General features: G+C 46.5%; 2 protein-coding genes across 7 annotated transcripts in view; one reads left to right on the top strand and one right to left on the bottom strand.

The window, feature by feature from the left end:
* Positions 1–27,624, top strand: part of LOC108164954 (dopamine D2-like receptor) — a 55,267-nt gene that overhangs the window by 5,409 nt on the left and 22,234 nt on the right. For 5 of the 6 annotated variants that reach the window (XM_017300952.2, XM_017300953.2, XM_017300951.2 and 2 more), the window contains exons 2-3: positions 13,641–13,724; positions 26,021–27,255. In XM_017300952.2, coding sequence (XP_017156441.1) covers positions 26,175–27,255 — 1,081 coding nt within the window. In that variant the 5' untranslated portion in view covers positions 13,641–13,724; positions 26,021–26,174. The remainder of the gene's footprint in view (positions 1–13,640; positions 13,725–26,020; positions 27,256–27,624) is intronic. The other variant, XM_033393147.1, reaches the window with a different exon arrangement.
* LOC108154869 lies at positions 6,490–7,053 on the bottom strand. Its single transcript, XM_017285346.1, has one exon. The coding sequence runs from the start codon at positions 7,051–7,053 to the stop codon at positions 6,490–6,492; it is 564 nt and encodes a 187-aa protein (XP_017140835.1).

The following is a 27,624-nucleotide window of genomic DNA, read 5'->3' as shown; positions in this document are numbered from 1 at the left end:
GATACACAAAAATATATTGAAACATATATATCACATGATGGTAGGTAATAGATAGATTGGTGTCTATGTCTGGGTTGCAAACTCCCGATCAAATTCATTTTACCCTCTGAAAGTGTATTTAAATACAGAAAATGGTAAACAGGGTTTTCGTTATTTTTTCTGGTGGTTTTTCCTCTTCCTTTTTGTTTTTTTTTTTTTGGGACTGCTAACGAGCAGAGCAGGATGGGAATAGGAATATGGCTGACGATGAGAATGAGCATGAGGATGAGGATGCTCCTCTCAAACGAGTTATGCGCATTTGGCCGCGAGCCGAGAGATTTGCGCTGCTCATTCCCGGCCTGGTCCTGCTGCTCTCCTGCTCCGCTCCTTGCTTGGTTTTGCCCATTTTCTCTTTCTGTCTTTCTTTTGGCACCGGCAGCAGCAGGTATCATAAACCTCAAGGCGTCCGTCATTTTGTTTACATAAAATCAAGGCAGAACGGCGACACACACCACACCGCACCACACGCAACTTTCTAAAGGGAATCATGCCAACATTATGCCATTACATTTGCATAATTATCATTATGTGTGTGTGTGTGTGTGTGTGCATACGTATACGTATGTGTATATGCGTGTGTATGAGAGAAACGAAAAGAGGGAGACCCATACTCTGACATTCACTTTCTTTTGTTTTTCGTAAGTAAATGTTTGCATTTATTTGCATTTCAACAGAGCCAAATAAATATGAAACCACAACACAAAGAAAGAGAGGGAGAAAACCGAAAAGAAGGAGACAGAAAACGTCAGAGGAACAGTCAGAGTCAGAGTTGGAGCCACAGGGAGCGACTGTGAAAGAGGCAGCAAACGGCAGGAGTATCCCAGTGAAGAAAATGTCTTTGCCAACTTCAAGCTTCAAATTGAATTCAAATTGAAAAACTTTCCAACAGCTGTCCTACAGATCGATTGGTCCCAGAGTTGGATGGCCCACTGACGCCACCTGTTGTCGGGAGATCGCTAGTCAGCAGGAACATCGGAATGGAATAGTAAGGCAGAAAATGCATTAGGCAATGGAAAATGACAAAAAGCCCAGGATGTGTGCAACTGAGTTTTGGTAACAGCCCAAGAACTATCCTTAAACTTTTCATAAATGAAATTCATCACTAGAGAGAGAGAGAGAGAAAAAATAAGAAAGATGAAATGAGAGACAGAATGCAATAAAGGAAAGTCAAATCCAAAACAGTCTTCCAGCAGAGATGCCAATCCAAGCCGTTTTTTTGTTGTTTCCTGTTTTTCTGTAGCAAAAGTGGGAAACCCGAGAAATTTCCAATTAAGTAGCGGCTGTTCGTAGCTGGCTTTTGAAAATTGAACAACGTCACCGGTGCCTTGGTACCCAGGTACCAGGTACCAGGTGCCTGGGAAATGGTTCGAATAAAGCCAGAAGCCCAGTCGAAAAATGTGCTCCATTCTCCCAATCTCCATCTGAATCTGCGCCGATGGCTGTCCCTGTGCCTGTGGATGTTTCTGTTTGGAATGAAAGTCAATGTCACTATGTGTGCGTGTCCACTGACAAGTCCACTGTCCACTCCCCAACCTGAAGTCCATGCACGGGTCAAGATTCTGACCACGGCGAGAAGAGGTATCGGTGGGAATGGACCGGCCACCAGTCAGCAGTCACCAGCTACCAGGCCTTCGAGGCCACCGAGAAAAGGGCGTTGACAAGCGACAGGCATAAAAGTCAGAAACATTCTCTGCTCCAATCCACTTCACTGCACTCCGCTCCAGACCGTGTGCGGTGCCTGTGCCTGTGCCTGTGCCTCCCCAGTGACAATTGGCCAGGCATTGGAATTATGCGAGCACCAAGGAAAAGCATCCCACGATACACTGCTGACCATTCCTTTTATGCGTGTCCACAATATCCTGCTGGAAGGCTGGTTATGCCTGGGATGTGAAGTGCGAAGAAAATACCGCGTAAAGACAGAGAAATGGCGTATTTTTTGTTTCGATTCATTTCGAGAACAGTTATTTTGAGCAGAGTGGATGCATTTGTTCTGCAATGATCTGGATTGGGTGTCCAAAACGAAATGAGGGAGGCTTTTTTTAAAGGCTTTAAGGCTACTAGTTGCGATGGGATGGACATAAACATAAGCAGAAGAAAACAGTCAAACAATTGAGCTGAATCTGAAATTGGTCTTATAATTGATGGAAGCGCAATGGAGTAACAGGAACTGGTCGACTGGTGGGGTTTGGCCCACTCCCGTCTACCCATACACAAACACAGATACGCCATTGCACAACCACACAACAAACACTCATTGTTCTGGGCTCATTGTGAAACATTCAGACGATTTGGTAATTGGAAAATGTTACAAATTTTTGCAGATTAACAGCGGCAATAAAGACAGAGCCCCCGAATGTGTGTGTGTCGTCTGTGTGCGAGTACTCGTATCTATGTATGCGGCAAGCAAACAATCAAATACAGACTTTCACCCACACCGCACCGCACCACCCTACTTTGCCCTCATTTCACGCACACACACAAACACTTGTTGAAAAATCATAAAAATTTTATGTACTTAAAATTCTCGTACAGCCGCCAAACAATGCCCAACATCAACAGCAATATCAACAGCAGAAGAGCAGAATACGAACATAAAACATAATAAAAATCCCCAACAAAAAATAAGAGAACGGGAGAAAATGTTCAGAAAATTGCCAACAAGTTTGGGCCAAACAAAAAACCTGGCCAGACTGCCAGTCAAATTTGTTTAAATGCAATTTTGCGGCTCTTCTGGATTGCTGCTCAAGCTCCTTCTCCTTCTTCAGGTGCTGTTTTGTTTTGTTTTTTGGTGGGGGCTAAACGTATAAGCAATCGAAGTTTTTGAGAGATTATTTGCCTTGGAGATTGAGGCTAAGAGAAGTCCAATTGAAATTTCAAATAAAGTGCGAAATGGAGCAGAGCTTAAGATGAATGTCAGAGCAGCCGGGCAGGAGGGAAGCAGTGGCAGTGAAGCTGTTCGGCTGGCCAGTCTTTGGTCTGGTTGAGCAATGGCATTTACTCGTTTATTGGAACTGAGACTGCGGCATGACACGGCTTGCACTTCAGACGGATTCCAGTCTGAAGGACGAATATAATGTACACTTGAAAAGCTTTGTAGCTTTACTTCTATAAAAGCAATTTAGCAAAAAAAACACTGTTTGTACGAGTACCTACCTATACATGAACTTTAGAATACAATACGTATAGAATATCGAACAACGAGCAGAAGATATCAAGATGTCCTTTCTGTCTGTCTGTCTATCTCTAAATTAAAAAGTGCAATTAATTTTGCTGTGGATGGAGGAATAAAAATCAATTGATATACCATTCAGAGCCCTTGACAACAGAAAGAAAAAAGCTAAACGAAAAGAAAAATGAACTATGGACTCCTCCACCGATGGCTGTCAATCGTATAATTGTACTACTCAGAAGGCGCTTGCTTGATATTTGAAAGAATTTTGTGCAAATTGTTAGTGGAGGGGTGTTTGGATTTTGAATAGTACCTTATGTGTACTAGAATGATTATTAGCATAAACATTAAGGGTTAACTGCCCCAGTAGGTGTTCTTTATGGCGTCGTGTTCGGCTTGGGGTAGGCTGTTTCTAAGACTAATTGGTCGCCACCAGGCACGACATTCCTCTCTTTGACTCCCTCCCGGTCATGAGTGGGGAGTATCAGTATCGTGTGCGGTCCGCATAAATCTCGTGGGCGACTGAGACTGGGGCTGGGGCTGGGGCTGGGGCAACCGGATTCCGGTGCGTGCGTGCCGTCGATCGGGGGCTGGTGATAGCGGTCTAAATGCAAGTTCCATTCGCTAATTGTTCGCCATGTTTTGTGCTGACAATTCGCTTTTAGCCAATTTATTCATGCAGCAAGCACTCACGAGAATGTCACGAGATGGGGAGGCGGATGGAATGACGATGATGGTGATGATGAGACGCTACTAATTAATTAATTAGCCCACACCCATTCCCATTCCCACTCCCCACTACCACTGCTTCCACTGCGCCTCTCCTTTCAAAAAGAGGGGGCGTGGCCAGTGAGTGGTTTCGTGATTTATGATAAAAACACTTTCTCTTTACCATTTTTTTCCACTTTTCGCTCTTTCTTGCTGTCTGGTTTCCTTTGTAATTTCTGCGATTTGGTGAAAATGTTTTCCTTCTGGCCTCTCCAACACGCAAAAATGACATTTTTATTGTTGGTATTTTGCATGGACTGAAGAGAGAGTGGGAGAGGATGAGGGGCTGTAGTGGCTGTTGAGGCTGTAGGGGTGTCGTATCATCATTAGGCTCTCCCATTCGTTAGGACAGCAGCAGCAGCAGCGTGAGGCGCGTGCATCAGGTTGCAAAAGGGTCGAGAAAACCAAAGGGGAGCGGCACAAAAACAGAGCAGAACGGGGGAGGGGGGACGGGGCCAGGCCTTAAGGTGGCCCGTGTTGACGATGCTAATTAGCCTCCACTTCGTCATTGTCCTCGGCTGTCCTCAGCTGTGGCCCGTGCGATTGGCCCGAAGGACAGAAAGCCCGGCAGGCAACTCTTGTTCTTTATAGACAGACGAGAAGACAAACAGAAAGGCGACCGGACAAATGAAGAGATGGACTGACGGACCGACAGCACAAACAGAGAGTCGGACTGACGGACATCTTGATGCAAAAATTAAGAAAAGTGAAGGAAGAGTTTGAGACAGAGGCAAGCAGGCAGCACAGAAATTCGAACAGATCAAGAACGGAGTGACAGACAGTCAACGAGTAATCGAAAAGGATGGAAAAGTTACGATAAAAAATGATCGATTATTAGACTCGACTGTCACATACCAAAAACAAAAAGAAAATTCTATTCTATGATTCTATTCTTTCGTACGATTCCTGTACCATCTAAAAATCGGTGTGCTTAAAGATTCCTCTTTCGATAGCACCTGTTTATCCATAGAATTGGATTTCCAATTATTGTCCCATTCCACAGCTAGCTGTGAATGGAGTGGGGGGATCCTTTGTTCATTGCCAATGTCTCGGAAAGTTTTCTCCTACCCAGCATCCACTCGCACCCACCCCTCTTCATCCATTCTTTCCTCTTGGTTGTGGGTTGTCTTTAAAATATTTTTGGAGTAATGTTCCTAAAAATACACAGCAAATGGGCCGCAACTGAACAAGAGCAGACCAACAACAGGCCCGTCAAGGCTTGGCATGGCATGGGACTGTTCCTCAAGACAAGTCGAGGGGAAACAGGGTAACAGAGAAACAAGGCAACGGGAAACACAAAGCAGCCACGCACCACAATGTGCTTGAGTGGGTGAATATATCTGTGTGGTGTGTGTGTTGTGTGTGCTGTGTGTGTGTGTATCTGTGGAAGAGCCAAGGAAAAATAAACAAAAGCTCTGCTCGGCCATTGTTTGCTTAGGCATGTACTCACAGAAACACACACGCACACTCACACTTACACGCACACGCACACGCTGGCAGTTGGAGAAGTTGGATGAAAATTCATAATTCCACACTGCGTGCAGGTTCTTTTTGTTCACTTCTCAGTGGCCACATTGCGTCTACGTAATGCGGTCTGTGCTCCTTGCCGACTACATTACGTATACGTAATGGAATCTTTGCTCCTCAGTGACCACAGCGCCTAATCGTCCTGCCTGCCTACGCTCCTTACAGCGCAGCCACAAATCATATTGCAGAAATTGTATGAATAATAATAACCAACGAAAATTGGTCTTCAAGTGAAACGAAATCAAATTAGACAAAAGTTCTGATGACTTTTTGCGTCCAGCCTATGGAACGGGAACGGGAGGCTTACCCACCGCAACAGCGGCAACAATCGGGGAACAGAAAGCAGAATAAGCAGACCGCAGACGAGCACCGAGCCGAGCGACCACCACCACCCAGTGGTGAGAGCACAGGGGAGACCCCATAGGAGAAGGCCGACAATTTGTCAATTGACGCGCATCCAGGCGCTGGCAGGTCCTTCCGCCCGGCTAACCCTCAATGCCAACCCTAGAAATGCCAAGTCAGTTTTCATAGAAATTTTACTGCAGTCCATCATACTACTGGCCCCGCCCCAGTGCCGCCCCCGGGCACGCTTTCGTTGTATCCTTTGGAACGGTCTTTAGAGCTTTTTGAGTCCATCTGGCTGGAATAAATACATTTTCAGCGTCAAGTTGCCGCCTCTTCCTCTGCTTTGGGCCCTCTGTCCTGGTCCCGGTCCTGGTCCCGGTCCTGGCTTGTCTGGTCTGGTCTGGTCCTGTCCCGGCTGACTGCCTAGGCAATGATCATCGCCAGGCGGTCAAAGAGTTGTTGGTCAGGTTGAGCACTCCTCTGTGTTGTCCACTCCTGTATCTAATTGAAGGTACTTTCTGAAGGGCTCCTTTTGTGCTTGCTGCCCGGCAAATCGTATTGGTGGACGTGACACCAAAGCGGGGCAGAGTATGGATAGAAGACAGGAACAGTAAAAGGTAATTCTAGGCTTCGGGGGACAATTAATCAGTATCGGCCGATTGCAAGTCCTTCTCCAGCTGCTGTTTTAGCTCCTCGTTATCCATCTGCTCTTGAAGTTCGTCCGCTAACTGTTGGAGTGTCTTGCCTTCAGTCTCCGGCTGCTCGTCACGGGACTCCCATGGATCCGTGGCCCAAGCTGCACTCAGCGAGAAGCCCGCAGCTATCGATGTGATCAAAGTTCCCACAATAATCGTCTCGTGCTGAAGGTAGTACTCCTCAGCCTCTCCGCCGCAGTAGCACATCGCGGTCTTCAGGCACAGGCAGATATTGGCCACAATTCTGGACCAAAAGAACAGAGCCAGAACCTCCATGAGGAAAATACTTAGCACCACCTCGATAACGAAGCTGGAAAACCAGCCCATGCGGCGCTTGTAGTGCTTCGGCAGGAGCTCCATATCCTGAAGGAAGTACAGTAGGCCGCAGTACACTATCCAACCAGCGAAGAAGGTCCCAGGCACCAGGACGTAGTCCATGGCCACGAATACACTGGACTGAAGCCCCACATGTAGTATTGTTGTGGCCAGAATCACCAAATTTGAAACCATGATTGATGCGAAACGGATTTATGGCTTTTTCGATAATGAAAACAAAGTAGGGAAACTGCCGAATAAATGTTTGTTAATTTGCCTAAAAATATTTTGTAATGCCGAAAAATGTTTGTGCTGTAGTCAAGTCAAGCTACTGAATGAGATGTGTACGGTCTCCTATCTTTAAAACAAACTGAAATTCTATGAGCTCGGAAAACTCTATGCTTATTTGATTTGACAGAATACTACAAAAATTTGGTCGTTTCTGATAGAACGATAAGTACCAGTTGAATTACTCATTCTCGTCTGACAATTTCACAATTGACAACAAATTCCATAAAAATACGGATACCTTACGATGAAAAATGCTCCCAGGCTTAGGTCTGTCGATGGCTGTCGTTATCTGACATCTTTTGGGCCACCTTTTGGGTCAGTTAATTCGGTTAACCGCATTGGTTTTACCACCCTCGGTCACGCCTTTTCTCGGTTAACACCGCCGCCCATCGCCAGCCCCAGCCCCACCTGGCTTGGGGTAATTAGAACTCGAAAATTTCCAATTAATTCCAATTCCAAATTCGAAAATGGCAAACAATTTGCATGCATTTTGCAGTCGGCCAGGCCAACTCATTAGTTCTCATCCACACAGCCCCTGCCCGACACCGACACCGACACCGACCCCTGGACTCCGGACACCCGGACACCGGCCCCGTCCCCGGCTCCCTAATCCCTTGTCACGCCCATTTATGTTCATAAATTATGCAGTCAACCTCTGATGCTCATTGACCCAAAAGGCAGCCCTCTCCTAGGCCACGTCTTTGGGGCAGCTGTCGAAATGTTATTTCATTCCTTTTTTTCTCATTTTTTGCCGCTTTTTCTGCTGGGTTTTTGGCTCGGCTGGACGGCTGGAGAAAACCGTTTGATCCCTTCCGGCTTAGCCGGGACTAAAAGTAGAGCAGGACGAAAATAAAATTAAAAAAACACACACACACAAAAACAGGCAAGTAGGGGGGCAAGTCAGCGACAGAGACAACTTTAAATTTATTACAAAACCCGATAAAAGCCAAAGCCAAGCCCAGCCAAAGACAAAATTATTTATTTGCCTTTAACTTTGCTGCTGCTTTTCTTTTTTCGGTTCCCTTTTTCTGTTTTTCTTTTTGGGATGGGAAGGGAGGGACGGGCAGGGCAGAGCAATCAAAAAAAGCAAAATCTGTAGAGGAGGAGGAGGCCAAATAGTCGACACAGCATAAACCAAAGTTTATTTATTTGATATGCACAGAATCTAGGGATAGACAGTGAGCAGGGGTCCAGGGGTCCAGGGGGGCAGGGGGGCAGGGGCAGGAGCAGGCGAGTGCCAGGCAATCGAGAGCATCCTGGCCATTTTGGAAAAACATTTAGCGACAGTCTTGAGCACTGCGAAAAAATACGTTCTAGAATCTGGAAATGCTCTTGAAATCGTAAGGAGCAAAAACGTTGAAGGACATTATTTCATTGGAATATCTTTAAAGCAAACCATCAATGCAACCTGTAGATATTTCTAAAGCATTTCTAAGGACATTCCGATTGAAGAACTATTGAAGAACATTCATAGCCCACGCAATTCGATAATCGATATCGACGGAGATCTCATATTTGCTATGAAATTACTTTAATGTGTGACAACTGTCGCAATGGAAATGTGTCGAGAATTGTTTAAGGCGACTTAGGGAAGTTCCAGCCTAACTCAGGGACGGACAATTTTGCCTCAGTGATGCTGGGGTGCGGGTGCTGGCTTTGACTGAAAAGCCGCCTGGCGTTTACCATCCTCTTTACCCTCTCCCATTTCTTCATCCCTGTATATCGTCGCAGTATCACCCCCAAGTCGATGTTTGTCTGAGGGTTTCCTTCAGTCCATTGAAAGTTTTGTTTTCGTCGCATCGGGCACGTACAATGGACTTGGACCCCATCACACATACGAGTATTCCCCATGTAGTCACTCACACACACACAAATCATGTGTGGCATGTGGGGCAAGTTTTGCACTATTTGCCTATGTAGATTTCGACCAACAGTTCACATTTATTTGGGTCCTCTTCCCCGCTGCTTTTTATTTCGCTGTTGTTAGGCAAACAACAATAAGAGCAGAAAGTCAAATTTGGCAGGGGAAAAGCAGAACAGGAGAACGGGGGAGCAAGGGAACAGGCAGAATAGGGGTGCAAAAAGGGGAGAAAGGGGTCTGGGAGATACGCCAGATCGGGCTTATATAAAATATGAGATATCCGTCCCTTCAGTTTGTGCACTCTCTCTCTCTCTCTCTCTCTCTCTTGCTCTTTCTGTTTCTCTTTTTACAGCCTGGCCTGGGTTTTTTATTTTTCATATATAAATATGTTAAATTCATGATATTTAAATTAGTTAGCCAACAGTTTGTCCTTGGTCCCTCTGGGGATGGCTCTGGTTCCCCCAGCAAAAGTCTCTAACCCGCTGGTGCCCAAAAAAGTAGGCAACACAAAGGGCAACCCAAGCTGCTGATGCTGCTCCTGCTCCTGCTGCCGCCTGCACTGGCCGAACATTCAATTATGAGCCTGGCCTGAAAGCTTAGAATCTCTGTCTCTGCTTCCTTCTCTGTCTCTAGCTCATCTGCCATTAGCATTTCGAATGCCAAACATGACAGAGAGACATAGAAGGAGATGGAGAGAGAAAGAGAGAGAGAGCGAAAGAGATCTCTCATCGGGCAGCAAACTTTTGCCATTTGCCTGCGAGCAGCAGCAGCAGCAGCAGCAAACGACAAACGACAAAGGGCACAGCAAACAGGGAAACTTTTGCCATCATATATCTTGTCAGGGACCGATATGTGCGAGTGCTGCATATATTATAGCTATCTCTTTTTCCTCCCTTCTGCCATATCTCTCGTCCTCTTTCTCTCATTCTTTGGAAAACTGCGTGGCTGGTCAAGTAAATGAGTTTTCCTGTGGCTTTTTCACTTTTGTGTCTGCGTGTGTGTGTTTGTTCTTTGGTTAGACTTTGCCATTTGACAGATCAAAGACCAACTAATACACAAGTACACACAAACACACACATAGAGACACATAGAACCGCACACGGACATGGATCGGATGCTGGAAAGGAAATTGATATTTAATTAAAGTTCCATAGCTCTTGTTGGGAGTTTTCTTATTCTATTATTTGATTTTCACCTTTTTTTCCTCTCGCCTTGTTTTCTGTTTTTCCATTCGAATCCAGCCAATTTGCTGTCAAAAGCAAGTTGAAACTCGCATAATGCCGATATGATGCTATGGTAATAAAAAAGGACTTTAGAATATTTGCTTGCTCCCTTTCATCAGAGAATGCATGGAGTTCCCTCCAGAAATAAACACAGATGGGAATAGCTTTTGCTGCTTCCTTATAGCTCTGATAGATCAATATAGCATTGACGGACTGCTGGACCCTATTACCATTTTTCTGTTGAAGGATGGAATCTATGCAATCGAAGCAGCTCCATGGAAACTTTAGCTCAATGCGAAACTCTTTAAGCTTGCACTTAAAGCTGTTCAACGGCACTAGGAAAATCCAAGGCTCGTACATAGGTGCTCTTGAAGCTGCTGGAGGAACTACACAAGAGTCTGCCGAAGGAACCAGAGTAGATACTGCTTCTGGAGAGGCATCAGATGGAGCTGACGGACGAACGCTCTGCGTTCAGGAGCCTCTCTGGGGCAGGAGCTGGTCGCGGAAGCTGGAGACAAACTTTATGACTTTTATCTACGCGCAAGTTTCGAACCACCCAAATGAGTCGAAGAGTCGAGGCACCACCCTCCGCCTCACCCAGTACCAACAAAAAACAAACCCCTCCTCTCATCAGTTTGAGTTTTTAAACACGGGCCCACGGCCAAATGCATAAATATTTTCACCCCCGCCATCACCACCACCCTCACTCTCACCTTCACCATCACTCGCATCCACTGCCACCCGCTGTCCGTATCCGTGTCAGTGTCCGTGTCCGTGTCCGCCTCCGTTTCCTACTCTGCCGCGTGAAAAACTGAAACATGGCCATTTTTCATATAAATTTATTTGGGAGGCTGGTCGTGTTTTTTGACTAAAAGGAGGGGTGGCATGCTCGACATTTGCATATTTGCAGCAAAGCAGCGCAGCGCAACGCAACGCAAAAGTGTCATAAAAACTCTACAGTTGAAAGAAATGAAGTCAAACAGCAGCAACAGGGGGACTGCGCAGAGAGCGAGCGATGGGTGGACCGGCACACAGTCTGGACAGATAAATATATAGGCAATAAAAATGTTGTACGAGTACAACAGCAACTGCCACGACAACGGACAGGACAGCCTAGAAAACCGTGGAGTGGACAGAAAGCGGACAATGACGATGTCGAGGACGAGGACCAGCCAGAACTCCAAACTTGGAAAAGTTTCAGCGATAAAGCCCATCGAGAAAAAGTAATGCGCGAATCAGTGTGGCATGGGTCTCTGGGGGAGTTGTTCAAATTTTTAGTATCCTGGAAGCACTGGAAAATCATGAAATCATTGCTTCTCGATAATGTAATGATCAGTTCTAAACATACAGAATCTTATCTTATCTAATCAAGACCTTCTGTTTCACTATGTTCTTTGCGATAGTCAAAGGCTTGCGGAATTGACGAACAGTGCAGCCAAAACAAAGTCCGTAATATTTTTACACAATCATCAACGTAACGCCAAAATCGATGGCTCCGTGCCATCATCACTTTCATCATCAAATCCATCCGAAACGTTTATTTGCGAAATAGAAATCTGTGATAAATAAGCACCAGTTGTTGTCCGCTATTCGGTATTCCCTTTTTTCTGCCCGCTGTCCGCTGTCCGCTGTGTGTACGTATATTTTCATTCTGTTGCCAATGTTTTGTTAAATCATTTTTGTTGCGTTTTCTATTTGGTCTTTTTTCCTGGATTTTTGCATAATGAAATTGGGAAACGACACACAAAGTGAGACGCGATGCCGACATCATCGAGTTACAAATTCGTTTACGTTTCTCGACTCCAGGACCAGTTATGGCGCTCTCTTTATTGCTTGCCGATGAGCAACGGCAGCCCAGGGTTTTCGTATGTTTTTCTCACTCAATTTTTCTCGCTTTTTTTTATCCACTTTTTGTGTATGTATAGGGGCTTTGTTTTTCGTGGCAGATTGCGTCAGATATTAAATTTATTTACGCGAAATTCGCACTTCGGGCGCTCTCATATTGCACAAGGACCAGGACAGGACAACGTTCAGCAGCAGCAACAGTGGAACCAATAGAGAAATCGGGAAGATGAGAAGTGGCTTTGGTAGGCCACAGATACTCCTCGGATACGACTACTCTGGCTTAGACGGGGAGCGACTTTTTCTTGGGAATTTCTCCAATGACAGCCAAATGATATAGAGCCAAAGTTTGTCTTTACGGAAATAGCAGAGAGCTCCCCCAATTCGCTATAAATATCCGTCTTTCATAAACAGCCGAGACTTTTCAGAGTCTGCTATAAATATCCTCTCCGCCTTTCAAAGGCTCGAAACTTTCGCTCACTCTGTCAGCCATTACGGATGGCCCAAGAAAAGAATTCTGAATTCTAAATTCGAAATTCTGAATGAAGTTAGCCTAATTTGATTTCATTTGGCATAATAATCCAATCCAATGGTGAAAAATAATGCATAAATCAAAGATTCCTGCGAGGACTGAGTGTTTTACGAAAAGTGAATGCTAAACTGATTGGATCCTGGCTCTTATCTCTCCTATCGCATTTTCCAACCTATTAAGTGGCTCACAGACGGTAGCCCTAAGCAAAGGAAAAGCGTTTCCCTTCTATTTTTCTCCCATTTTTCGACCTTTTCATGCTATTCGACCATTTCTTGGTGGTGTTGCGTCCACGCGGATTGCAAACCAGCATCCATGGAAAGCGGGATTATGTTTCAATTAGGCAATGGCCGAGACCCGAACCAAAAGAGCTCAGGGATGGGATCAGACTTGTTAGTCGCTTTCGACGCTATAGCAGCTGTATCTAGCACCAGCCTCAGCCCGAGCCCAAGCCCACCACCGAAGTCGTGGATCATCCATTGAGCTCCAAAAAAAAAGGGGAGTTAAAGATTCATGGGCTGAAATTAATTGGTTGGGGCTGTACGACATCGGAATTTAAATGTTTCCATTGGATCGCTTAATTTATGACTGCCACGGGCTGCATCAAATATTTAAAAACCGACAAAAACTCGAAACGGCGAATATGATATGCATAAATACGCGTACGACGACGAGAATATCCATGCCGGGTCATGCAGGATGTACAGCATGCCACATGGTGGGGCATAAAAAATGAAACCAGCAAATGGGAGGAGCTGGAGCTAAAGCTTATGCTAGAGCTCCACAGGGTAGTGCAACACATGGGCATAAAATCTAAGAACAAGTTGAGCTTGAAGTGACGTGAGCAGCTCTCTCTTCCCCACCAGCTGTCAGTCCCCATCCCCATCCCAGACCTCCTCCTGGGGGAGGGAACGTGGAAGCCTGTCAGAGCAGGCTTTAGTGGAAAGTGCCTGTCAGATCTGTTTGCAATTTTTATGATGACTGCCCGGACTGCCATAAACTGAAGAATTCCATTTGCTTGTTGCTCTCTTTGCAGACTAAATACTTTGGCATTACTTACTTGGATTCGATAGAGGGAACAGCGTCGATACTGAGTGCCGACCACGGACAATAGGATTCGGTAAGAAAACAACTTAAGTATTCAAGGGATCCTTGGGCATCCTTTTGATAGCCGCAGAGCTGCCGCCTCGCAGGAGCTGATAGAAGGATGGACGGATGAATGAATGGGTTCTGACCGGCGGCCAATGTTCCGTGGGGGTTAATTAAAATACGGAATACACTTTGACAAAATGCCATTTAATCTACTCAGAAAAGCAGAAAACCCGAAAAAAGCAGCCGGCAAATTAATTATGCGCATATTTGTGGCCTCACCAACATCGCCATCGACAACGAGAACAACGACAAAAAAAAAAAAAAAAAAAAAAAATAAAAAACAAAAGGGAATATCAGCCGAAAAAGAAAAGGGAAATCAAAATAACAAGGAAAAGAACAGGGAAAAGAAAAAGGTTCATTGTGATTTGCATTTTCCTGCTGCTCTGGTCTGCCATTTATGACAGATTTCTGTTAAAGGTCCTCCCACACCCCACCGCCGAAAAGCCCGAAATACCGAAACCCCGCTGCCAGGCAACCGTCTAATGCGATGGGCGGTGGGTGTTGGACGATAAGAGATGCCCCAGGGCGGGGCCCTGGCACCCCCCATCTATTAATTACAACAACAATCTACTACTAATCAGCTGCCACCAGAAGAGGAAGGAAGCGAGTGGCAGAGGCAGCGGCAGGGGCAGCGGCTAAGGTCGGGATTAAATCGTCTTCGGTGTTAAATGAGCCGCTGAGTCGCATAAATTCCCAAATGGTGACTGTACTTTTTGGTTCGAAAAAAGGTAGTATCAGGCGGCGGTGGTGAAAAGGGGGATTCAAGTATGAAGAAGGGCTTTGCCATATGCGAACATAGACTCGTAAGAGAATGAGTATGAATTTCAAGTATTGCATATATATTCACTGGAGAAGCTTCAGGTGTTAAATAAGTGCCAAACAAAATGGTATTTTAGTTATTTATTGAGTGCCAATTAGTTGTGCACTACTGAATGCTGTATAATATTTGAGTACTGCCCTAATGTTCTTCATGTTCTTAAAGTCAATTTATTTACAAGTAAACCGTTCAAGCCCGCCCGCTCTCCTACACACATCAATAATAATAACAAGGCAGCCTCTCTTCCGCCCCATCTTTACCTCCCCCCGAGAATATATCAATTAGCTGATGCCTTATTAATTCACAACTCAATTCCATTTACTCGATTCAATAAACGAGAGTCGAGTCGAGTACTTACATATAGCAGTAGCCGTACCGTATACCGTATACCGTATGTTATCCGATATCAAATATTGATGTTGCGTTAATTGCCTAGCTGGATGCGTGGTAGATCGGCTGGCTTCTGCATTATTAAATCAGCTTGAGCAACTAATCAAACTTATGCAATTATCGCCGCTGCTTATTCAATCTAATGCGCATTTATCTGCAAGGCTGGTAGTCAACCAGCAGAACAACCAGAACAATGGCTAAAGCAATACTGCGAGAACAACAACAAAGAAATACTAAATCCGACAGCAACAAACTCCAATTAAATTCGGAGCCCCCACACCACACCACCCCGCCCCACCCCCAGGGGTAAAGCTGTACGCTCTGCCAAACGAGCGGTTTTTGGGTAGGTGGTTTTTTGGTGCAAAAACCATACAAATGATTCTCGTACGCAGCACACTGCAAGGGGGTGGTGGGGTGTTCATTTTCATTTTCATTCTCATCCTCCACACTTTGCCGCACTTTTCCCACTCGATGAAATGAAATGAAATTTGCACAAAAATCTCTAATTGCATTTTTTTGTTGCCGTTTCCGCTGCTGTTGTTAAATGGAAAATGTTGTGCATACTTTGGCCAACAAATTTGGATTTCAGTTTGCAGAGCAGATCAACGGAGTATCACGCACCGCACATAATTGAAGATAAACATGCGCAGCAATACAGCTAATATACAGGATGGATATGCCTCATAATGCTAATGAACAGCCCTGTAACAGCTTAGAACATGCCACTTATAACATTTGTACATCTACGTACATCTAGTACATCTACGAGTAGTACTCGTACTCGTATTTGTGGCTTGTAAGCGGAAGTTTTACATTTGTTGTAAAATGGGATTTCATTATAAATTAATTATAAATTCATCATGGAACCGTCAGCATATACAAATGTCTACTACTGTATTGCTTTTTATGTATGACTAGTTTTCTTCTAAATCCTATTTTTGACAGAATCTGGAAGCACTTATTCCACTTGGAAGCACATCCATGAAGCAGCTTCTTACAGCAGAACTCGTAAAATGTGGTTGTGGTCATAGAACAGGGCGATTGAATAGCAGTCGTATGGAAGTCATTGAAAATGGCTTTTAAAATGTACAAATTTGTGGAAGAAAGATATATTTGAGAGTGTTAAACAATTTGCTACTCAATTTCGATATGAAAAGAATTGTATAGCAGCCTTCCATCCAGTACTCGTATTTGAACAGCATCCAAATTCTCACCGAAATGATTCAATTGCTGGCAGGATGGCAGAATGGCAGGAGCACTCTCCTCAGTGCCACGTACCATACAAATGCAAATTCGCATACAAGTCGATAGATGTTGGTAGATGGAGCAAAAGCAGAGAGATTCCGCCAGAGTTGGGCAGTGGAAAAAAAGCGCGAAATTAATATTTGAGTACGCTTGGACAACGGACAGAAGACGGAGGACGTAGGACGTAGGACGGAGGACGGAGGACTTTGGTCCGCGGCAATAATAATAATAATAACTCACACAAATAAATATTGAAATGGAAAAATCGCTGGCCATATCAATGCGGCTGCAGGCTGGGGGCGCAGTGCGGCTGGGCGGCGGGGCGGGGTAGCACAGTGAGCCGTGTACGGGCCGAAAAATGAAAAGAGAGCTGAGGGAAATAAACAAAGCCAAAATGAAATGAACTGTAATCAATTCTGAGTTCGAGAGAGGAGACCCTGGAAGAGTGAGAGCGATAGCCTGTGCGAGATGTGGCAGCAACGATAATATCCCAAGCAATTTATGGTAAGGTCCTTCCGCCCTGAACAGCCAAGCCAATTATTAACATTTTTGCTGGAAAAAAAAACAACAAGTCGAAAAGAATAAATATGTAGGTATATAAATATAAATGAAATAAAACTTGACCCGAACCGCAAAGGTAAACGAGAAATATTAACCTTCGGGGTTGGGTGTCGGGGTTTGGGCAAGGCAGGTGGAACATGGCCCATACCATAACCAGAGAGAAAGAATATATATAATATAATATTTCTGCTTTGACCAGCCTGCTGTTAGCACACTTACGTTTTCTTATTTTTTTGTTCCTCTCTTTGGGGGTTTCTCTTCTTTTTTTTATGGTTTTTTTTTTTTTTAATTTTTAATGCCTTTTGTGAAAGTTTTTTTTCGTCCGTGTTTTGTTCGTTTTTTGCTTTTTAACGATTCAACTTTTTGTTGGCTTTGGCGTGGCATGGCCGATTTTTCTTTTTAATTTGGCATCGCCAGTGAAATTTATGAAATTTCGCACAGTTGCCGATACCAGTGGGAGTGGGAGTCTGGGACCGGTAGAGCTCCTCTTCATCCTCGTTCTCTTTCTCTTTCTCGTTCTCGTTCTAGCTCTCGTCCCGCTCTTGGTGCAGCTGCAGAAATCAGAATAATAATAACCAAACGAAAAGTATCTTGTGGTCTGTGGCTTTTTCTGCATTTCTATGCACCAACTGGTAATTAATTTCCACGTTCAACACTGCCCAGTGCCCAGAGCCTATATACTTGCATATGTACATAGTGCATGTATATATTACGTATATATATATCTTCCGGGCAGGTGGAGTAGTCCTGGCATACAGTCGCCTTGTGGGGCGCGTTTTTGGCAGGGCCATGCAGCAGCAGCAGCACACTTTATCAATTTTATGTCGACTATAATTGCATTAAATTGAGTTGCTGTTCTCCCTTCTTTTTCTCCCTCTACACTTCTCTCTCTGTCTCTCTCTCTCTGTGTAACAGAGCTCTTCCTGGTCGGATAGTATGTCCATATATTGTCCATATATTTGCATGGCCATATTAAAAATATTCCGGCAAATGGACAGCAGCAGCCTGCAGTCGTAGTTACAGGTCGACTAGAAGATACCCTTGTGCACTTTTGGACTCGATTCTGCACAGAATTCTGCCATATATTAACGAAAAGTTGTAAAGCGGTTTCCCTTGGTTACCATTGCCGGATAAGCCAGACAGACTCTCATTAAAGCAATCAGAGGAGAAACGCAAAGGAGAATTCCAAGACTCCGGTTTAAAGAATGGTAAGATGCCCAGAAGGCTGTTCTCACAAACACACACACACAGACAGAGGCAGGAAATGAAATTATTGATTCAGGAACAAGGTGGAAGAGAGAGAGAGAGAGAGAGGGAGACATCAGCAGAGACATTGAGGGACATGACACCGTATGAAAATCTGACAACAGACGAGGAAATAAGAAATTGAATGCCTCGACATGCTTGAACGCGTCAACTGGAACATGAAAATGAAAGGCAGACACACACACACACAAACACACGCAAACATCCAAAGAGTGGGGCACGCCACACACTCACGAATTACTCCCACAAAATCCCAGGAAGAACCAATGCAGCTGATGCCCGCTGCCAGGAGTCGTTGTCGTTCTGTACTCTTCTGTTCCATTGGCTTCTGTGGCTTTTGGACTGTTGCACGTTTCCTGCCGTGCCTGCCGTGACTGGTGGCAGGGGGTGGCAGGAGTCGGCAGGAGGCGTGCCACACACATCAAATGACAAACGAGTTGCCGCTGCATTATTGAATTAAACGTGAAGACGACACACGCACACAGCTGTATCTTGTATTTTGTATATGTGCAGAGTTTTGCCGGTATGTGTATCTGTACACTGAGCAAAAAACAGTATCAAAATTAAGCAGGAAATGACTCATTTTCATATATTTCAGACCTTGTAGTCTCTTAAGATCCATGCGCAAATCCGAGATACAAGATACATTGTAGATCGAAAAAGTTTGCTGCCAATGGGCTTCCATTTTCGCTCAGTGCATCCGTGTGTGTGTGTGTGTGCGTACCAAATATATTTAATGAGCAAGGCGGACCGGCAATTTATTGGCCATTGTATTTGGCCATGGGCTGTACTTCAGCATACGTTGGGATTGCAGATTGGACAGCCTTTTCCCAATCCTCCCTCTCCTGTTCTCCCTGCGGCTCCTACTGCTCCTGCTGCTGCTCCTGTTCCTTCCACTCAGCGAGGGAGCGATGCGATACCCCTCTGCCAGCCGGCCTCCGTCAGTTATCTGTTGGCAGCCTTCTGGAACTGCCTCCAGCTGTCTCTCGCTCTCTGGACCATCGGCAATTTCAGTGTTAGCCGACAGTTGCTTTGACTAATTTGCGCCTGATAACTGGGCCGACGGCAGACGACGCACGGCGCTCGACTGTGGCCCGTATTCAAATGAATTTTGCTTGCCGTCATCGCCTAGTGCTGCCTGGTGCTCGTTTTGGTCCTCGTTCTGGTGCTGGCCGTTGTCGAGCGGCGTCATAACGGTCTATTTAATTGTAGCCAATACACAGGCTCTTGCTCTAGCTCTGGCTCTGGCTCTGGCAGAGCTTTAGGCCCATGTTTTTGTAGCCTTCTAATGAAGTTGATCCGCAGTGGAAGAGCAAGAAAACAAAACGCAAAAAAAAATAGAAGGGTCCTCCTTTCTGAACTGAAAAAGGCGCACACGGAGGGGATTGGGGCTTGGGGTTTGGGGATTTGGAGATTGGGGATTGGAGCGGCCAACAGTCATGGGGGCTAGGCGAACAGCAGTTGCCTAGGACCCTCATTTATTTTCACTTTAATCAAAGTGTATGGCAACGAGGCAGCCACGATGACGGGGCAGGACGAGGATTGGCGTCCGCTTCCACAGATCCCAGATGGTGGCAAAGGGGAGGAGTAGCAGGATGATGAAGGATGCTGAGCAAATTTAGCTTCGCATGCCGAAAAGAATTCAAAAGCGTAAAATAACAAAGACTCAACGAGCATGGAGCGAAGAGCGACGACAGGGTGAAAAGTAAAACAACGGAACCAGGGAATGATACGAGTATAGTCGTAATTCCGACCAAAAGATACCCGCTAATTGGGAACCATCTATACAATACGAGTGGTGGCTAGGAAGCGGATACCACAGACAAGTGCCATATACATTTTTAAGGGGCATCAATCATGGAATTTGTCTGCAGTAGTCTTCGAAATAAAGGTGTTCCCACAGACAAATAGGTAGTTTTCTTCTGCCTTTTTTATAAGTAGGAGTACCTATGTTATGTTCCAGCACAGTATAGCCCCGAACAAGTACCAGGTATAATAGAGCCGAAACCGAAAATATTGGCTGAGAAAGAAGACGACTGGCTGGCAGAAGACGAGTATGAAGAGTAGCAGAAGTAGAAGAAATGTGAAAGGAGGACTGCAGACGGTGAAGTGGGAGCAACTGAAGCCGAAAGTAGTCGTACTTTATGGCATCACTGCGTTACACGTTATCCTTTCAAGCCACGGACGTTGCCAGGGACAGGAGACAGAACTAGACAAAAGCAAAACCAACAGAGATTGGACAGAGTCTCCGTCCCCGACCCCGTGCCCCTGCCCTGCTCTCCTGAGCCACCCGCTAAATGGGAAAAGTAAGCTAATTAGTTAATGAAAGATATTCGCCTTTTGTTCGAGTGCCGCAGAGTCCTGCAGGATGCCACACTGAGCGAAATGGGTGCCTAAGATACTCTCCGTTGTTCTACGCCGACAAATAGATTTTGTTCCTTTTGGGAATTCGCAGAAAGTTCGTGCGAGAATTGACAGCCCTCCCCAACGAATGTTGCATAATTGCGAAACTACGCGCCACTCATGCCACTCATGCCACACGGCCATTTACAAGCCACAAAAAAGGAAAAACGTTGCTGCTTTTGGGCGGAGTCCGATAGCGTATTGGAAGTCGCAACGTCATTCGCCATTCGCCATTCGCTGTGTGTAGGCGTGTGGGCTCCTGTAATATATGTAAAGTGTAGACCCCGCTCCGGTCTCTGCCCCTGCTTCCCGCTCCCTGCGGCACCCTTTACGGCCCGCGTCAATTGTGAGCGGCCTTTGTTTGGCAATTTCGCCCCGTTCGCTGCTCATTTTGTGTTCTGTTCTCTTTCTTTCGCGCCGCTCGGTTCTGCCACTTTCTTTGTGCCCTGCTGCATAATTCTGCTCACCCGGAGGCTCCCCTGCCATGTGCCCCAGTGCCCCTGCCCCCTGCCCCATGCCCCGTAGCAGCCCTGTGCGGCACTTTGTTGCTCTTTTTGGTCCGTGGTCAGCGGCCCATGGAACTCAGCTCTGCTCTGCTCTGCACCCTTTTGTGATGCAAAATCGTTTTGCTTGAATAAATCATGAGCTTAAAGCGGTTGCTCGAAGCTAACTTTAAAGTATGCTAACCTTCTGTCCCTAACACTGCTGGATGAACATGGACCCATCATTCCCCTCAATAATGAAGTGTAATTTGATTTTGCCCTCCGCCAATCGGAAGGCGGAGGGCGGGGAGCAGCATGTTATTGTCTAACATATGTTTAATATTCAATCTAAATAATCACCTATCTCAAAATGGTAAAAGAAAGGAAGATGTATGGTAATAATTGGAATTATCAGCAGCAAATCTTTTAGATTGAAGATTATGAATCGATAATATATAAATTTGAATAGAATATCAATCATAACGTGCAAGCTTAGGTTCAGGTTTAGGGTTTACTCCGAAGGTAGAGAGAATGCTCAAGAATCACTTTTGAAAACCTTCCACTTCTCTCTTTAGCCACTTTTAGGCCTTTTCCCTGTCCAAATTCAACTTTCAAACGAATTATAATCCCATAAAGACTCCGTAATCTCTTCTTTCGGCCGTCGAGTGTTTCGAGTCTTTGGTCCAGAAATTAGTGTGTTGTACTGTCCTTTTCTGCTGAGATTGCTGGGGCTGGGTGAATGTTGGTTTTTATTTCTTCCCTGCTACTCTTTTTCGAAGGGAACCACTCCTTCTGGTCAATTTGGACTCACTTTACTTTTTCTGCATCAGAAAAGAAATTCACTGGAAAGAAAGAAATAACAGAACATGACAGCCTCCGTCCGTCTGTCCCCATTCTACCATTCTCTCATTCTCCCATTCCCACATTCACCCATTGGTGGGGTGTATGCCGAGCCTCGCAGAAAATTGAGCATGCAATTTGGCTTTTCTTTTCAATAATTTTCCATTAGACAAGAATACGAGCCACACAAAAAAATAAGTATAAAAGACATAACTGCCAGAGGAAGAGGGAAAATCCAATGCGTTGGCATAAAAAAGGGGCAACCATTGGCCAGGCTGTGTAAATGATGATAATAGGGAACGGGGCGGGGACTGGGGATGGTTGCAAGGGGTGGATGACTTGCACACACAGACACACACACACACACACTCCTCTGGATATATCCCCTGAATATACATATATACGAGTATGTATAAATATAGCAGCGATGCGAACGACAACGACATCGACGTGGAAGTGGACGTGAATGTGGCTGTGCCTGTGCCTGTGGCTATGGACGACGACGACGACGGCGACACTTCTGGTTCAGTGAAGCATAAGAAATTCTCGAATGAATCGCTCTGTTGACGCTTGAGTAGACTTGAAGCGATAAGCGGTTTTTGTCCCATATACAAAAATATATCTAGTCGCGCCTCCCTTTGTCAACCAACCCCAGCAGAAGCCGAAGCCCCACCTGCCGTCGAAACGAACCACCCATTCGACCCATCGTTTAAAGCGGGCCAAGACATGACAGAATCTTCAACCATTCACAAATTGATCGGAAAGCTGATCCCACATGGGATCATCTCTTTTGACACTTTTGGAGGATCTCCAGTCGAGAATCCGTTGCAAAAAAATATATAAAAAGATTAAAGATATCTTCTCTGAAGCTATTCTTCTCTTACTTGCTTAAGAAAAGAGAGTTCCTGACGCCACACCACGTTCCACGTTGCGTATACGTGGTTCTGCGCCACGCATAACTCATACGCCCCGTTGGCACATCCGTGTGCATTAACTCCTTGCCCCCGTTCGTCTCCCTTCCCCAGACACGGCACGGCTGCGGACTTGCGCTAATGGAATTAATCAAATGTCATGCTGATGTCGCACAACTGCAAAAACTTCCTATGACTGTGGCTGTGACTGTGGCTGTGGCTGTGTCTCCGACTGCGGCTATGTCTGCGCATGTATTTGTTTCTGTCTCTGTGTTTGCGTCTGTTCCTGTTGGTGATGTTGCTCCTGTGTTCATTGACACTGGTGTCAGATGTTTAAAGTTTCGGACAGCAGAGCCGCCGCATAACTAGTTAACAAGCAATTGCCGATGGCGCTTAGTTCTGGAGAGTGATGGGGTGGTGGCGGCGGAAATGGCCCTGAAATGGTGCTATCCTGGCCAGGCGGCAGCATCTGTTCAATCCCGCAGGCAGCATCGACACATAGACACACGCACATATGGACGCTCAGGAATTGGTTTTTGGTGTCGTGATTCTTTCCGCCCTTGGGGCAACATGTGTCTGTGTCGTCTTCTGAAACCAATTTGCCTCTCTCTACATCCCTACCACTCCGTGGATGCTGTCTCTATCTCTCTGGAGCATTCCCGGTATTCCCGGCATTGGCACTACACTTGAATTATGGATTATGGGCAGGGGTCAAAGTTATAAGAGATGGGCACGTGATCGGATATCCTGGAGAAAACTGCAATTATAGCGTTAGCAAAAGCTCAGGCAGGAAGCAGCACTCCTTGACCCGACCACCGTGTAGATTCCATCGGTCATCGTGCTCTGTTCTGTTCTGCCCATCATCGTAAAGCGAAAACTTTCGGTTGAGACGCAATGCAGAAGCCGAGCAAGAGTTACAAAAATAAGTGTGAATAAAATGAGCCCAGGGGAAGGAAGGTTTTCGAAGCAGCTGCAGGGGGCATTATACATACTATCCAATCCAATCCAAAGCCCAGTCCACGGCCCCATCGGCAGCCCCAGCCATGTGTGGTGACCTTGGCACCCGGCTGGGCACGAGAGCAAAAATGTTGCTGACAAACTTTCGCTCCACTTTCCACCACTCTCGCTCTCGCGCCCTGCACCACTGGCGACTGGTGACTGTCGCACGCGAGCGACTCTCGACCCTCGACCCGACTCGACGATGGCGTTGGAAATAATTACACTTGCTGATTTATTGAGTGTCGTGCGGTGCGGTGCGGCGCGGTGCGGTACAGGATGGAGTAGAGTAGAGAGTGGTGCGGCGTAGAGTGATGCGGCAGTGGCTGTAGAGGCAGTAGAGGAAATGCCGTCCCAGTGTCCGGATGTTGTTAATGAGCCACGACATTGGATTGGATTGCTCGGATTGGATTGCAGCCGCAGCGGCCACGTCATATTATAAATGCTCCAAGGTTGAGTGGGGTCAAGTGATTAGGCGTGCCCCGCAAACCCTTGGCTCCCCCTACGTTCCCTTCATTCATTGCTTTTCTGATTTTGTATGGAATAATTGTGCTCGAACGTTTTTTGGCTAAGATTGAAGACGACATTCTTAAGCGATTGCATCAGGTGTAGGATCCATGGACTGCTGTAGGCTGTGGTCTAGGCACCCAACAGTGATGGAACAATGATAAGGATGTAATGGAGCAGACACTCCAAAGGACTCTCCTTTCCCTGTCTCTCTCCAATGTCTACAAAAAGAGAAGCCGACCAAATGCTGTGGTTGCCCACCAATCTAGTTATACTGCTAAGCCGCTTGCTCGAAGGTAGTTAAGGGTATGTTGGAATGGAATACCATCTGAAATGTATCCAAAATATATGGCGCTTAGGTCGAAAGTTTGGAATGGAACTCCCATTCGATTTATGCATATTTCTATTAGATCGCCTGCTATACCTATTGTCGGAATATCCACTACATGCCTTTCATTTTTGTTGCTGCTTGGTCTTGGGGGGTGTGGGCTCCTGGCACAGGAAATGACACTCACCAAGTTCCCAGCCATCTCTCCAACTAACCAACTACCGGCTCAACTCAACCGAAGTCTGAACTGAACTCTGACTGTGCTTTATGGATTGCGTGTGGCTGGCGCATATTCAAAGGCATCGCTCAGGCGAAAGTGAAATTAATTACTCGACTTGAGTCGAGTTGAGTTCCTAGGGGGTCCAAGGAGGGCTCGGTTAGGTATAGTTCGTCTCGGCCTCGGCTCGACTCGACTCGCCTCGGCTCTGTTCGGTTCAGTTGCCACTTGCTGCCGTAATTAATGAAAAAGCCAGGCATACGAACAAACGGGATGTGGCTACGGACACTACCATCAGTGGAAGGGGAAAGGGGAGAGGTGTACGGCAAGGGGAACATGCAGAATTGCGGCCTTTTTGATGGCCATTCTCCAACTTCCGCTGCCTGTCTTGGTCGTGTGCCAAAATTTGATTAGTGCAAACATGTTGGCCAATCTCTGCCTGAGACTGGGGAACGAGGGACCCCCAATGGATCCCAGTCTGATGGTAGAAGATTCCTGATCCGGACTCGGGATTCGAGTAATGAGCGTAGCTAGCCGCTTCTCTGTGGTGGGGTTCCGATTACTTTTGACCCATTGAAAGTTAGGTACAACTTGGGAATGAAAGAGGCCATACCCTGTCTCCCCGCTTGCCACCATCCGTCTGGTAGGTACTTTAGTCTCATTAGGCAACAACGAGCCATCTTTTAATTATGGCCGGCTTTAATCAGCGTCAATTGGCAAATACAAAAGCGGAAATTGCAAAATGTGTAAAGGCAAAGATAGAGCAGCAAAGCAGAGAGAGAGAGAAAGAGAGAGAGAGAAATAGATAGAGAGCGACAGGGAGAGAAAGGGGGACAGGCAAATGAGAATCGAGGTGGGGTGGTGCGACTGGGGAGAGCAAGTGAGGCGAGAGACACAAAAACCTTTTGCTAATTTAATTAAATTACACCATTTTCGCTGTCGCTTTTTGTAGAATAATTGGCAATAAATTGATTAAAGAGTTAATTAAACATGCGGCAATGCCAGCCAACAGAATAGGGCGTGGCAAATGGGTGGGGAGGGGAAAATGAGACGGGTTAGCGCAGGGAGGGTTTGGGGGCTGAGGCTGGGGTGCAAGAGCAGGCGGGTAGATAATTGCATTGTCACAAAAGGAAACAGCCTACACGGTAGGAGGTCTTTGCCTGTGTGTCTTTGCCGCAACACAAATTTTGGCTCTGACAAAGAAATGGACCTACAATACTTGCTATTTCGACACCTATCTCAACCCAAAGAAAACCATCTCTTATCTTTTATCTTCCTCTCTCTCTCTCTCCCTGTTGCAGTTAAAGTAGAAATGCCGCTGGCGTTGCAGTCGCAGCTCGTGGCTCTAGCCACGCCTCCGCCCCACTAAAGGTCTAGGCCCCTGACACAGTCAGAGGCGGAGGCGTCAGAAGGGGCGTGCGAGCGTCCGACGGCAACGGCAACGGCTACGGCAAAATGGCCGCTAGCCCAGGAAATGCAACAGCAACATCGGGAGCAACAGGAGCAGCGGAAAGAGCAGCAACCACAACGGGAACAACAGCAACCACAACCACAACTACAGGCACAGGGAGAGCGTTGATGAACCACCTGCTGAACCGCTCGGCGGAGAGGAACCGCAGCAATGAGGTCGATAAAGATGGGGGACTGGGGGAAGACGGCGTCGGGATCGGAGCCCCCCCGACGCCAACGGGTTACCTCCCGCTGTACGAGGACGAGACGCAGCCGGCGGCGGAGGATGACGGCTATGCCCTAATCGACGACATCAGCGACTGGCTCCTGAGCTCCGCCAGCGCAGAGAACGCCACGTCCACGTCAACGTCCACGGCAGCAGCGATGGCAACGAAAATGGGAATGGGAATGGGAACGGACACAGCCACCTCGACCACCAATGATACCCTGGGTTGGCTGAGCCTCGACCTAGGGGAGGCGTTGAACACCACGCAGCCCAGTCGGGTCAACTCCAGCATGGTGGACGAGGGGGAGGAGGAGGCGCCCGGCGACGGCCTCTACGCGCTGCGCAACTTCGTGGAGCAGCAGTTGGCCGGTGGCGAGGCCGGCGCCGGTGCCGGGGAGGAAGCGGACATTGCACTGATCGACAGCGGGGAGGAGGCGGCCTTGGACAACGTAGCTGATGCGGAAACGGACTACGGTCTGTTAGGAGGCTTCGGCGATGTTGAGCTGCTTCAGCGGACGGCTACGATGGCCAAGGCCACGCTCAGAAACCGCACGGCGGCGGTGTCGAGCGGAGGTGGTATGGTAGGAGGAGGAGGAGTAGACGGCGCGGCTGGTGGTGGTGGTGGAAGCTCATTTATGCTGCTTCTGGAGAACTTTAACGACTACTTTCCTAACTACAATGGCAGCACGGTTTCGGGAACAACAATAACATCAGCTGCCGCGGCAACAACACCAAGCAGCGGCAGTGGCGGCATCCTGATGGAACAGAACCTCACGGGACTGTTCCTGGACACCTATCGGATGAACTGCACCAACGAGACGCTGAACCTGACGTCCGAGTCTTGTGGCGAGCTGAGAATCGGTAAGTACTCCACTGTATTCATCCTTCATTTCTGCACTCACACTACCGTAAGGCACTCCAACGGAGGAAATGTTGTGCGGCACTGTTTAACAGCACTTGTGGGATATGCACTTCACTTCATGATCAGGAGATTCCTTTAGGAATGTTCTTCTAAATGTTGTCCAGTACTTCACTGCTTTACTGCTCTTCCCAACACCGTCTTTGGACGTTTTTGAGACCACAGTGCAAATCGATGTGTGATGAAATTAAAACACATACAGAGATTGCGTAGCATTCAACAATAAAACTATGAAAATTATTCATTATTTGTATAGATTGAGGGCTGACCAACCCTAACAGCACAGAACAATTACGGCCATTTCCCTACAC

This window comes from Drosophila miranda, chromosome XL (genome assembly GCF_003369915.1).
Source record: "Drosophila miranda strain MSH22 chromosome XL, D.miranda_PacBio2.1, whole genome shotgun sequence".
NCBI classification, from domain to species: Eukaryota; Metazoa; Arthropoda; class Insecta; order Diptera; family Drosophilidae; genus Drosophila; species Drosophila miranda.
Note: the sequence above shows the minus strand (reverse complement) of the source record. Positions and strands in the feature narration are given on the sequence as shown.

Coding starts and splice junctions, on each gene's coding strand:
- LOC108154869 (XM_017285346.1), bottom strand. CDS start 7,053: ATGGTTTCAAATTTGGTGATTCTGGCCACAACAATACTACATGTGGGG.